We start from the raw sequence: 14,599 nt of genomic DNA on the forward strand, positions 1-14,599 counted from the left end.
ATAGAGAAAGAGGAGTATTTAAGTTTAAGAAGTTTATAATAAAAGCTACCATGATTCCTTAACATTGGAACGGGGGATTACTTAATTAAATGAATGGCAAGTAAATGTAAATGAAAATTTATTAAAAGCCTGCATTTCATCAAATAAAGTATCTCTAGATTTTATGTTCACAATCCCAAGAGACTATGGAATAAAATAACAAAACCATATTTTAAAAGGAGTGAATAATTTTAGAATTACTAATGACATTTATGTATGGAAAAGAGGAGTAATGAAATATGCCAATTCAGAACCCTGTTGATCACTGCAGCACTTACTTTTAAAAATTTTTTCTTTTCCCCTAACAGTTGGCTTGGAGCCTAATGGGATGGTTCGTTTTTCTCCAGGGCATTAGGTAAAGTCCATTCCTGACAATAAGATGCTGGACTTGATCTGATGTGGCAAGTCCCACCTTCTTGGAAGTAATGTACGCCTCTGGAACTAATGGAAAAACTTGGCATGGAAACTAGAGCAGCTATTCTTATCTCTATAAATATCACAATTAATCACTTAATGTAAAGTGTCCTCATAGAAAGCATTTGTCCAGGATACCATTCTGCTTTTTAAATGTTACTTTTCTTGCTCTCACATAAAAGAGAGATTATATCATTTAAAAGTTACTCAAGATTTATTCTTAGATCTACTGCTTTGTTTAAGAGCTTTTCCAGAGGCAAAATGGTATTTCCTTTCTCTAAAAGAAAGTAAAGGGCTGGGGGAAGTTTCCCTTGATGAACTGAATATTTGGAATACTTGCATAAAACAGCAGAGTGTGTGGCAGATCAACTGGTATATGTTTTAAAAGAAAACATAAATTTCTTATTTAAAAAGACCTAATGGATTCTTTATTAATACAATCAACTGGTTAGGGAAACATAAAGAATAAAGTGACTTTTAAGTGTATTTAGTGCATGTTTTTTTTAAAGAAAGACTTCTCATTGGTAATAAAAACATTGATGATAAGCATGTGCTGAGCTAAACTATATCAGCATGTCTGGAGACAATAAGTTAGCGGAAACATGGTGTATATTAAAGATAGAATGGTTAATTCATTATTATGGTGAATTAAAGTTTAAATTGGTACATTTGTATTAAATTGTAATCTAAGTTATACTTCGTTTTTTATACAGATGACAATTTTTGGGGTTCTGTTTAAATTTTGGCCTCAGTTTTGTGAGTTTAGGAAGAACTTAACTGATGAAAAAATTATGAGTGTTTCAGAGAGAAGACAAGAATATAATAAGCAGAAAAAAAAAGTGGCAGTCATAGAAGATGAAAAATTTGGAAAGGTGAGACAAGACTCATTGTGGGTTTAATCAGACTTTTAATTAAAAGTTATGTGATAAGTGTGAATTTGTAGAAGAATTTGGGCTGGAGATACATACATTGAAGTTACGGAATACATATTTTAGTGGCTTTTAACCCTTCAGTCAGAGGTTTCACACTTGTTTTTTAATTCCTCAAAATTCGTCTCAAATGTCATCTCTCCCATGTGAAGGCTTCTTTTGATTTTCCCAGGCAACACCTACAGCTTGCATCCACTGCAATAAGTTCTTCTCTCCCTTAGAACATGCATTATGTTGTCCTGGGATTAAGTTTTACATCTGTCATTATCAGTGGACAGAGATCCTCAAGGACTAATCTCCCGTATTCATTCATGTTTCATAAGCTCTTACACTAGTGTCCAGCACATGTTCAACTATTAATCATCATTTATTGAATAAATCAGGGAATGAAAGAAGGAAGGAAGGAAGGAAGGAACAAGTACTATATACTGGGGGGGGGGGCAGCATTTTCAGTATTAAAATTACAGAATGAAATATTGACTGTGAAATTTGTAAATATGAGTCACGAATTGGCCAGTCTGCCTATTTGTCTGTTAGTCTGTCTGTCTGTTCATCCATTTATCTGCCTGTCTCTCCTTACTTTTATTTGTTTTCTTTTAATTGAGAAGGGATAATTGCTCCCAAGAAATGTATTTCATCTTATTTACAAGCTTATGCCTATTCTATTTTTTAAAGAACTTAAAAGGATAGAAAAGTATATTTTAAATGAACATTCATATTTGCACAGATCAAAATAAGCACTGTTAATATTTTGCTTCATTTGCTTTTTCTTTCCTTAAGAAATAAAACATTGCAGGGAGAGTAAAATCTCTTAATCCCAGCCCTGAGTTGTATTACCCTCCCCATATCTAAAAGCAACCATTAAGTCTGGGAAATATTCTTCCAGCATTTTTTAAACAAAAAAATGTTTTATGCATGTGTATGCATTCGTAAACAATACAGAGTACTATTTGGTATGTATTTTAACTTACATAAATGGTACCATATTATATTAGTCCACTCAGCCTGCCATAACAAAATACCAAGACTGGGTGGCTTAAACAATAGAAACTTATTTTCTTATAGTTCCAGAGGCTGGAAGTCCAAGATCAAGGTGCCAGCTGATTTGGTTCCTGGTGAGGGCTCTCTTCCTGGCTTGTAAATAGACAGCTTTTGGCTGTGTCCTCACATGGCAGGGAGAGAGAGAGATCTTGCTCTCTTTCTCTCCTTAATTTTTTATGTTTTGCAGTTTTTGAGTGCCATCTAAACTATTTTTGCCTGATCCAAAGTGACCGAGATTTTCTACAGTCCTATGGATTAGGGTCCCACCCTTATACCTCATTTAACCTTAATTACCTCTTAAAGACCCTTTCTTTATATGCAGTCACACTAGGGGCTAGGGCTTCAACATGATGAATTTGGTCAGGGATGGAGGTGGGGGACACACTTGAGTCCCTATTATATACTGTGCAGCATCTTTCTACATCTTGCTTTTTTAACTCAACTTTATGTCTTTTAATTCTACCGACACTGCTATATGAGATCCAGTTTATTCAGTTTAATCACTGCATACTATTCTATCATATGAATACATATACTATTTTTGTTTAACTATTTCCCTGTTGTTATTTGTTTCCAATTTTTTTCACCTTTGCAAACAGTACTCACTGCAAACAACATTCCAGTAAACATCCTCATATTCACATATAAAAAATTTTTTTGGAATTGCTGAGTAATAGATTATGTGCATTTTTAGTTTTTTTAGGTGCTACCATTTTGTTTTCCTTGTGAGTGTATCAGTTTACATTTCTACAAACACTATGTGAAAATACTGTTTTTCCCTTTTTGGTCATCTCTATCTGGTATATTCAGACTTTGAAATTTTTGCCAGTCTGATGATGACAGATAATATTTCATTATGCTAATTTATTTACATTTTCCTAGTTATTAGTAAGGTGGAACAACTTTTCATGTGTTTACTGACAATTTGGATTTCCTGTCATTGTAGTTGCCTACTGAGTTCCTTTGTCCACTTTCTGGGTAGGGGATATTTGCCTTTTCCTTATTGATTCCTAGGAGTTATTTATGAAATCTGTATACTAACTTCTTTGTTATAAATGTAAAGATCTTCTCAGAGTCCATTGCTTGCTGTTTTGCATCACTGCCAGCAATGTATAAGAGCTGAAGGTGCTCCACAACCTTGCCAACACTTGGTATTGTGGATATGCATTGGTATTTTGTTGTTTTAATTTGTATTTCCCCATTTACTAATGATGCTAAACATATTTTTATATGTTCATTAGCCATTCTAATATCATCTTTAGTGAAGAGTCTGCTCTAATCTTTTGCCTAATTTTTAAAAGTCAAGTTGGCTGTTGTTATTGAGTTTTCATAATCTTTGTATATTCTGGATACATGTCCTTTATTAGACATGTGTTTTACAAATATTTTCTCCCAAGTTGTGGCTTGATGTTTTATTTTCTTAGTGGTGTGTTTTAAAGAGCAAATGTTTTATTTTTGGCAAAGTGCAATTTAACAATTTATGATTTGTACTTTTTGAGTGCCATCTAAACTATTTTGCCTAATCCAAAGTGACAGAGATTTTCTACATTTTTGGCTCCAGAAGTTTTTTAGTTTTAACTATTACATTTAGGTCTATAATACATTTTAAGTTAATTTTAGTATGTGATGTAACATGAAGGTCCAGGTTTTGTTTTGCACGTGGATATCCAATTGTTAAAGCACCATTGTTGAAAAGACTGTCTTATTCTACTGACTTACCTTGACACCTTTATAATATACCAGTTGACTTACATGAGTGTTCTATTTCTGGACCCTTTAATATGTATGTGTGTGTGTGTGTGTGTGTGTGTATATACATATATACATATATATATTCAGTCAAATCTCTTCTCCCGTAGGCATCTTGTAGCTTAATTTCTGAGGGATTTTTGTCTTTCTCTTCAGGTTTTTTCTAAGTCCAATCACCTATTATTTTACACTTTCCTTTTTTATATTTTTTTGTCCAGTTCTTCCCTGAGTTTCTGCACTTACGATTTGGAGTATTATACAAATGTTTATGTAAAGATATTTAATTTATTTGGGGATTTTGTATTATAGTTTTCTTCTGATTCATGATTGAATTTCTTGGAAAGTACTGTCATCAACTAAAATGCTGGAGTTCTCATTTTGTTTTATTCTTATAATGGTCCTGTATGGATATTACCTAACATTTTCTGCTTATTCCGAAATGTCTTATTTTCCTCAACTACCACTAATAGGGAACAGTCAGAATGCTCATACAGTATATAAGAGTTATCCCATCCACTGGATGGGAGTGTACATTGACACAGTCATTTTGGAAAACAATTTAACTTTATCCAGTAAATTAGAAGGTGCACATATCCTTTACTAGCAAATCCACTTGTATATACATGTACCCTAGAGCAATTCATGGGCACATATATAAGGAGACATGCACTAGAATGTTTATAACAACCATATTTTCAATAGCAAAAAACAGGAAAATATCCAAATGTCCATTAACAGGAATTGGATAAATAAATTCATATGGTGGAATACTATGTTGTGATGAAAAGCAAATAAACTATAGCTACAAGAATAAACAAGGATGAATATCAGGAGTAGACCGTTGAATGAGAAAGTTGCAAAAGAATAGAAGCAGTCAATTCTACTTGTGTAAAATTAAAAATCACACAAAATAAGCAATATTAATGTGGTAAAATATAAACAAGAAAAAGAAATGATAAACACACAAAATTCAGTATAGTGATTACCTTTGCAGGTGGGGTGGAGATGAAGGATGGGATTGGGGAGTGGCACAAAGGGGATCAAAGGCACCCGTAGTATTTTATTTTTCAAGCTTTGATGGTATTGTTATTATTCATGTCTTATGTGTGTGTTATAAATATTTTTATATGTATTTAATATTTAATAATATTTTTAAATGAATGATGCTGCACAGCAAATAGATCAGATTTTCAGAAGCTTATCTTTGGTTGATATTTTATATTATCTGGAGGTTGATGATATTTCCAGTGTAGAGTGGGCATCAGGGAAGTCATATAAGCCAGAAAATAGGAGGGGGTGCCTGCAGAAGCTTGCTTGTCCTGAATCAGTTCTTCACATTGTGGCTTCATATATTGTTTTTGATGCACTATGAATTTTGTAACAATGGGGCAGTCATAAGCATATATATTAGTGAAATAATATTATTAAAGTTAAATATAATTATTTTTGGATTATTTACTTTAAAATTTTTCCCTTCCAATAGTTTAGGTAAATAATTGATCAAATAATACCAAATCTGATTTTCCCCTCAAACCAAATATACACCTAGCTCAATCTATGTAATCTGACAAGGAAGAAATTTCACTAACTGAAAGTCCTAGTATCTCCCTTCTCCAGTGCCTTGAGGCAAGTCCATATCCAGTTAGGCTGCATGAATGTGATCCTAAGTTGTTGGTAGGCTCAGTGAGGAGGAGAGAAAGATGATCTCTTACTGTACCCTAAGATCTGAGGAAGAACTTCACAGCTATCTTAGTCTTAAGTATTTTCTATATGGTAAATATATTGTATGAAAGTTTGGACATATGGTGTAACGACAGTAGAGAAAATCTTAAATTGCTACTTTTCAAGAAAATTCTGCGTATGTGTTTATATCACTGATATTGTACTTTGGTTATGGAAATGTAAATGTCCTGAATTGGTCTCCTCATCTGTACATATCTGTTAGCTGGTAACTATTAACAGGGTTAAGTACAAATAATGGCAATTGAAAAGCCATCCTTTTGTAGGGTGAATAATCCTAAAGAAAAAAAAAGAGGAATTCTACTTTTGAATACTCTTATTATATACAAAAACATATTGGTATCACTTATTAGTAACTGCAAATTTTATACATGCATTTATTTTATATGGAAAATATAAGGACACCAATATAGTAGCAGATGTTTGTTTCAAAATTTTTATTGTCAATAAAGACAGATGAGGAAATGTTGGAAAAATTAATATAGGAAAACTGTGATTTTGTGGTAACATAAATATGTATGCTCTGAAAATGTGAAAAGTATTGGATTTCCCTAGGTAACTGTGGGCATGACTCTTCACTCTCTGAACATCAATTTCATCTGTCAACTAATGGCAATAATATTAATCTCACATGATTTGAGAGGTACTAATTGACGTGTATAAACTACATACATATCGGTTAGAGTGCAGTGTTATAACACCAAGGTCAAGGGTTTAGATCCCCATACTGGCCAGACGCTTTAAAAAAAAGAACAAACCTATGTAAGCTACTCCAGTATAAAATTGTAAGGTATTATTTAATCATCTGATCTGAGACAGAATTGCATAGTAGATAGCAGTGTAGTCTCTAGAGTCAGACTGCCTTGTTTTGAATCTGGCATTCCCATTTATTAGTTCTATTAGGCAAACCACTTCACTTTCCCAAACCTTATTTTTATCAGTAAAATGGAGATAGTAATAGAATTTATATCATGAGATAGGATTAAATAAGATGTGCAGCACAATGCATGTCATAAAGTAAATGTTAATTATTAATAGTGTATCAGCAATTGTCCTTATTTATAGCAAAAATAATATCAAATATATCCTTCACTTTTTATTCTTATCAAGGAATCTAATGGAGCTGTGTAGCCTGAAGAAAGTTATGATAGCAGAAAGAGAATTGTATGAAAAAGCTTTATCTGATTTAATGTCATCTAGTTTAATATCAAGTACTTAAAATGAACAGTGGCAAATTTATTAACAAAGGATCACAGTGATTTAACTAAATACAAAGTTTAAATTTTTAAATGGTAAAAAGTAAATAATATTAAAAGACAACTTGGAAAATGTGTGTAACATAAGTAGTGAAAATAAATCAGAAAAAAAGATTCTCTTTTTTTTTTCCCTTGCACCTAGCCAATAAAGGGATCCAAACTCTTGACCAAAAAGATGAATACTCAACATAAAATTAAGCAAGGAGCATTAACAAGCAATTCAAAAAAGAGATTCAAATGAGTAAAAGCATTAAAAGATGTTCAACATTGCTAGTAATGAAAGGCATGAAAACTGACAAAGAAGAATATATTGGCAATACCCAATGTTGGTTGAGGCATGCAAACTCATACGTTATTGGAAAATGTGTAAGATGATTCTTTCTAAAGGACAGTTTGACAATACATATTGTTTAAAATATTCATTCTTTTTAATCCAGCAAATACAGTTCTAGAAATTTATTCTCACAAAAGAGAATCATAAAAATGTACAAAGATGCATATACACAACATCATTTGTAATAGTAAAATGTTGAAAATGACCTAAATTTCTAATAGGAGGCATTGATTAAATTACCTGTGGTGCATCTCTTTACTAGAATATTAGTCACCTGTTGAAAATAGTGATATAATTTATTCATTTTATCATTCAATAAATATTTGAGTGCGTAAGACCATTCATCCATTGAAAATGGTGATGTAATTTATTCATTTTATCATTCAACAAACATCTGAGTGCATGCTGTGTTGCAGACCCTGTTTCTGCAGGTAGGTATACAAGGGTAAATAATACAAAGACCCAGCTTACATTCCAGTTCTATTTTATTTACATGGAAACATCTTTCACAACATATTTTACATGAGAAAGCAGATTTCCAAAGAGCATGTATAGTTTGATCTCATTTGTATAAAATTTACATAATAAACTGTAAAATTACATTATAGATCTATGCATTTTCCCTAGTGTGAAATCTGGATGGATGTTCATGAAAATATTCATAGTGGTTTTTCTTGGATCTTTGAATTTGGGGATAATTTTTACATTCAACCTCCATCATTTATTAAATATTTTAAAATATTTTCATATTAGTATGAAAAAAAATTAAAGATCAAAATAGTAGACTGTCATTTAGTGATATTGACTTGATGAAACCTCAATATATTGCTCACCACAAAATATTTTTTCATATGTTATTATGGCTCCTTAACTGTAAGTTTATAGTAACATAGCATTATCCCTTATTTAGAATAACACAATTTAATATAATTACAGGATGGAATCAAACAATATGCAAGTGCTTCAGGCTCTGCTACCAAAACAGCTCCTTTAGTCAGTGATTCCTTCCTAGGCCTGCAGGCATACGCCCGACAGGTAAGGAGGCAAGCTGGCCCAGATCTCACTTCCTCTCCAGGGCACTGGATAGCTGAATGCAGTTACCAAGTCATTGTACAGTACTAGAGGTGTGTTTGCTTAAAAATGAGGCCAAATTATAATAGTAGAAGGGACTGCAAGGGAATCTCCTTGAGCTTCAGAGATGATTAAAATTTCAGCCAGTACTGTACAATATAATCAAGAAAAATAACTTCTTGATACACATGAAGAAGATTTAAGTTACAGAAGCTGTAATGATGATCATACTGGAAAAGAGAATAGGACAGTATAATACAGAGAATGAGATCAAATACTATAGATTTTTATATTCTTGGTACATGATATCATATTCCATATGATAGAAGAATGTCAAATGCTTAGTCTCAATCTTTTAGTTCTTCGAGGTGGTTATAAAATTAGCCAGTACACATTTATAGTTTTTATGTTTACATTTACATTTATAATTAGCGCATTGGTATCACTTTCCTGAAATTTCACGAGTTTAATTTATGTCCATTTTCAATGTCTTGTACTGAAAGCATTTGCATTTCTGGGTAATACTAACTCAAGAAGCAATCTTTTTGTAACTGATAGACTATGAAGCTGTTATTGAGAGAAGTATCCAATTTCATGGAACCATATGCTGAAAGAGATATACCTAAAAGCATATAATACCTAATGATACCATTTAGCAGTACATTCATTAGCAAATGACAGGCATTAAATTCCAGAAACACAGTATAAAAATAAAGGGGGAGATATGGAATTAGAAGTACCAGGCTTCTGGGCCGAGCCCATGGTGCACTCGGGAGAGTGCAGCGCTGGGAGAGCGGTGATGCTCCCGCCGCGGGTTCGGATCCTATATAGGAATAACCGGTGCACTCACTGGCTGAGTGCTGGTCACGAAAAGGACAAAAAAAAAAAAGAAATACCAGGCTTCTAATTTTTACTCTGTCACTTACAAATCAGTTATCTTGAAACCTAAAAATAACCACATAATTTCTTTTGAGCCCATTTCCTTATCTGTTAAAAAGAAAGAAAGGGAGGGAGAGAGAGGAAGGGAGGTGAGGATGATGATGATATCCTGTCATATCTCAAGGTTTTTGTAAGAAACTGAAAAGCTTTTGGAAACCAAAGACATACATATATAGATGATGATGATGATGATGATGATTGCTATTTAAAGTATACATGTTGAATTACTCTAGCAATTTGTAAAATAATAATACACTGACATGCACGTGTGGATATATGCATTTGTTTCAGATACATTTTGCACATGGAAGAATTGTAATTAATCCAAATGCAAAGTTACCCTCCCCCCAAAACTTGGATCTTTCCTAAGCACCTTAATGCATAATGAAATTGATTACATAAAGGTGATTGAATAGTTGTCAAGATATCTATAAAGCTTTTGTGACACTGATTCACTGAGAAATAGTATATGATTACATCTCACCCTATCCCCTCCCTCCCAATTAGGGAATTAATTTAGGTCAAGACTATTGAAAAAAGTACCTTTAATTTATCATGAATATTCTTATGAAAATGGAGTAAGGTAGGTTGGTAATAATCTGTGGTACTCAGTTAATAGGTTACATACACAAGTTTAGTTTGTGAAAATTCATATCATTATAAATGTACAATATATGCATTTTATATGTGTTATGCTTCAATAAAAAGTTTAAATGAAGGGGCTGATAAAAGCTGTCTTACCTTCAGTATATTTCCTGAGGCTAAAATTTCCAAAATTAACTTTGAAAATTTGCTTTTCTAGCCAACTTGGTGCTACTCAAAGTACATAGAAGCCTTAGAACAGGAAAGAATTCTTCTTAAAATCCAAGAAGAAATGGAAAGAAAGTTGTTTACAGGTGATTTTTGCTTTTTGCTTACAGGGTTGCTTTGTTATCTATCACAGATTAATTTTAAAGGACTTTGCTAATGATTACTTCACTGTTTTTCTTATTTCTCATTTTTGTTCAGGCATACCATCTCTCACAAATTTTAAGCCTACTCCTTCAGCTATGACATTGAAAAAGACTATGTCTTCCCACACCAGCCAGAGTGAGTTTCCAATGATGAGTCTATCTTCAGTTTTTTCTTCCTTACTGTTGGAGTTCTGCCTTTCTCCTGGCCCTCCAGAAAACATAGGGAGGAAGGGATGAGGACTGACTACCCCCACAACTGCTGTGACCCCTGAGTTAGGAGAATTTCTGTGTGTATCTGTGTGTCTGTGTGTCCTTTCTGCAAGGTAAGTCATAGTCTGAGAGTTGGTCAGTCTCACCAATGTCTGTTTAACACTCACACTCATGCACATGCACACATATAAACCACAGGCACACACATACATACTACACACACGCACATAAGCCTCACTAACAAATTGATGGGTAGGAGTACCTTGCCTCCCTTTCGAATGACACTGTCTCCTGAGAAATAAGGCCTCGAGAGAGTGATCATTAATTGCTTATACTTACTCCTTACCTATTCTCTTCCACAAAGAACATGTATGGATGAATGATCTCTACCTAAATTTTCCCAAGTTGGGGAAAGGAATAAGAAGGAACTGAAAATTGAGCTGGGACCCTTTTCACCTACAGATACTGATGTGATTATACAGTTTTGATTGGATACTAACGTTAGAGTTTAACAATGCCTTTACAAAATAGTCTAGTATAATGTAGTGTATGTGTAACCCTTTGACCCAGTATTTGAAGAACCCAGTTAAAAGTCTCCTCTTACTAATTCTCTTGCAGATTAGCTTTTGGGTTTCTCAAAATGCTTAGTTTTCTGGTTCCTGGGAGGGTTTGATGAGTAGGCCTTAATGTTCTGAGTCTGCTCGTTTTCTTTTTCTTCTAGTTTACCCTAACCACTGCAAGCTTATGACAGTCCCCCACCCTTAGGCCAACCTCATAGTGCCCCCAACATTTAGGGCATGCTGGCACATCTGTTCACTTTTTTCGTTCTTATGACAACTCTAAAGTTTTTATTGTTATTTGGATTTGTATTTTCTATAGATGCTTAACGTTTTCATTCATTTATTTTTCCTTTGCAGGAATTCTTTAAAGTAAATTTAACTGACATGAGAAGCTCAAGTGATTTTTTGATGGTCTGCATTAGCGCAAGCCTAACATCTAAATAAAGTTTGGCTTGATTTACTTCCATAATTTTAAAATTCCAGCTATTCTGTATACATAATGTAAAAGACTATTAAAAAAGGTTAAAACCTATTTAGAATAAAATGACTACTATCTAGGTTGGAAGAATCAAACTGTTTTGCTTATCCCAGACCTTAAGGAAGTATAATGTTATACTGCTCAAGTAATCTTTCAACAAATATTTCTTGACCATTTACTATATTTGCTTAGCAGATATATTCCAAAGGTGATTAGGGAACGAATATTCCTAGCAATAAATTGACTCACAACATAAATGGAAGCGCATTCCCCATCCTCCCCCTAACTCTACAGGAACTGTATATTAAAGCAGTGGTTCTCACGCTTTAGTGTGCGTAAGACTCACTGTGACATTTGCTAGCATTGCAGGTTTCTGGGCCCACTTCCTGGGAGTCTGATTCAGCAGATCTTGGGCAGGACCCAGGAATCTCCATCTTTAACAGACATCCCAGGTGATTCTGATGCGGGTGTTCCACAGACCACTCTTTAGATAAATTGTTAGGGTAGCAAGAAAATAGCTTCAAAAGATAAAAGCCCTCTTACTACCTGGAGCTACACCTGTGGCAAAGAGAACCCAGACGTACACCCTCCTATACTTTTTCCTGGAGGACAGGAGAATGTGTAAGAAAAAACCTGGGAAGATCATCTATAGGCTTCATGACTCAGGCACTCTGAGGACTGTGACCCGGATTGCTGAATTGGAAGCATTGGACTTCCAGTCTTATATAATCCCAGAAAGTATTTTCAAAGTAGAAACTGTTTTTCCAAATTATCTAAATAGTTAGACATTTTAAATGGGGAATGGATCAGGAGACACACTTCAGAGATCATCGTTCTTCTAAAATAGTGGTTTTGGGACACTTTTTTTTTTTTTTTAAAGTCATTGGAACCCTGTAGTTCCCTGTGCTCCTAAAGTGCCCCATACCCTATAGGGGCCATGAAGTTTGTAACTGTTTTCCAGTCATTGTCCTTATTCTTTATTTTTTGTCTTCCACACGTGTTCTGCCTTCTCTGGTTTTAATTGAGAATTTTTATGCGGTTCCGTTTTCTCTGTTCTCTTAGCATATCAATTATACTTCTTTTTATAATTTTCTTATTGGTTGTCCTGAAGTTCATACTATACATTTACAACTAATAAATGTCCACTTTCAAATAACACTCTAGCACCTCATGGGTGGTGCAAATGTCTTATTACAGAGTATTCCCAATTCCTCCCTCCTGTCCCTTATCACATTGCTGCCAGTCATTTCATTTGTCCATAGGCCCCAGGTGCAGGATTCTGCTCTCTGTGAGCTGTGATTCTCTGTACCTGCCAGTCTTTCCAGTTTTAGGAGCAGCCGTTTGCCCTATTACTATAATACTTTGATGGAGCTAAGAAGAATTGTTGATTTTCAATTTGTTCAGCTTTTTTCTTGTTGTGAGGATGTCAGTGATGACTTCCAAGCTCTTACATGTTGGATTGGGGCCCTAAAGTTTGACACCTGAATTTAAAGTATTCTACAGTCAGTTTTGTTAAGATAAAATTAAGAAAGGTTAACATGTTAAGTAAAAGTTTTTATTGTATTATATATACTAAGGTGATGGTGATTTTTATATTATAACTATTTATGTATTCATTTTTGGCCCGCCCTCAAAGCATCCCACAGCATGGGCTTGTTCCAATTTTTGCCACTGGAGGCAATTTCCTTATAATAGTGTACCCAGGAAGTACACTGTTGGTTCTACTGATTCTTCATAAAATCTCTTCAGTGTATCTCCTTCTTACCTTTCATTGTTGGATGACTGCCTTATTCCAGATCCTCATCACCTTGGGTCTGGGTCCTAATTAACATCTCTTTTTCCTTCCTTCGCTAAATCTGGCCACATTTAAAAATACAGAATGCTATTTTCCTTAAAAAGATTTTAAGTGATTATTTTTGTAACTGCCCATGATTATTCTCTACTTCTACTATCAAAAAGCATAAAATTTGGATCACACAAAGACAACAAATATCTATAAATACTTAGTTGTTAAAGATTAAACCCTTATGTTTTTCAAGACAAAAAATAATAATAAAAAAATAAATAGAAAGCTAAAACTAAAAAAATAAATTCACTCAAATAACTTCTTTTACATCATCTTTGGAAGTATAATGCCTGAAGGAGATGTTCAGCCAATGTTTGTTGAATTAATAGAACTTAAATTCCTTACTTACACGTAATGTAACATATTCCATATTTTAGATAATCTTAAAAGTGCCCTTAAATATGACTTGGGTGTGTTCAAATAAATGAATAAATTCTAATTGTGCTGTGTTTTTGCATCTGCTGTGCTTCTTAATTTTATGAGTTCTCTTGAAGAAAATACAGTTCACTTTTGAAAGAGTCTTAGGTTTTAAAAACACACAAATTGCTATGTATGCTATGTCAACTTATATCCTTCAAACATGGGAGAATTGAGCACATACTTTTTTTGTTTACATTATTATTGGGGGTGAATAAATGTATTTTGAAATGAATACATTAATGAAGTAATCCTAAAGTAATTTGGCCAGTTGGGTCACATTCAATTTGTGTATATTATTTTTTAATAAGCTAATTTAGTATTAAAGATATAACAATACATGTTATATTAAATGTATATCTTTATTATTTGTCATATAATTGAAATTTCTTTATAGTACATAATCTGTGAATAATTGAATTATCTTTTTTTAATTGGCATACTCTTTTTAAAATTACAGCAAAATTTCTGCCTCAAAAAAAGTATTAGGTATTATACATCCAATGATTCAGTAGAATTTGGTTCTAGTCCTGAAGCTATTGCTGCCTTTCTAATTTGGGGCCATTTAATCTCTTTTGTCTCAGTTTACTTACGTGTAAAGAACTTTTAAACTAATATTACTT

The 14,599-nt window shown here is 33.4% G+C and overlaps 1 protein-coding gene across 1 annotated transcript in view; it reads left to right on the forward strand.

Moving 5' to 3' along the window:
• RGS22 (regulator of G protein signaling 22) overlaps positions 1–14,599 on the forward strand; it is a gene marked incomplete at its 5' end in the record, with an annotated part of 158,281 nt that overhangs the window by 103,139 nt on the left and 40,543 nt on the right. Inside the window, 4 exons of the mRNA XM_063079264.1 lie at positions 1,167–1,325; positions 8,439–8,537; positions 10,315–10,408; positions 10,521–10,601. Of these exons, the coding sequence (XP_062935334.1) occupies positions 1,167–1,325; positions 8,439–8,537; positions 10,315–10,408; positions 10,521–10,601 (433 nt within the window). The remainder of the gene's footprint in view (positions 1–1,166; positions 1,326–8,438; positions 8,538–10,314; positions 10,409–10,520; positions 10,602–14,599) is intronic.

The sequence above is a fragment of the Cynocephalus volans genome, chromosome 15, assembly GCF_027409185.1.
Source record: "Cynocephalus volans isolate mCynVol1 chromosome 15, mCynVol1.pri, whole genome shotgun sequence".
NCBI classification, from domain to species: Eukaryota; Metazoa; Chordata; class Mammalia; order Dermoptera; family Cynocephalidae; genus Cynocephalus; species Cynocephalus volans.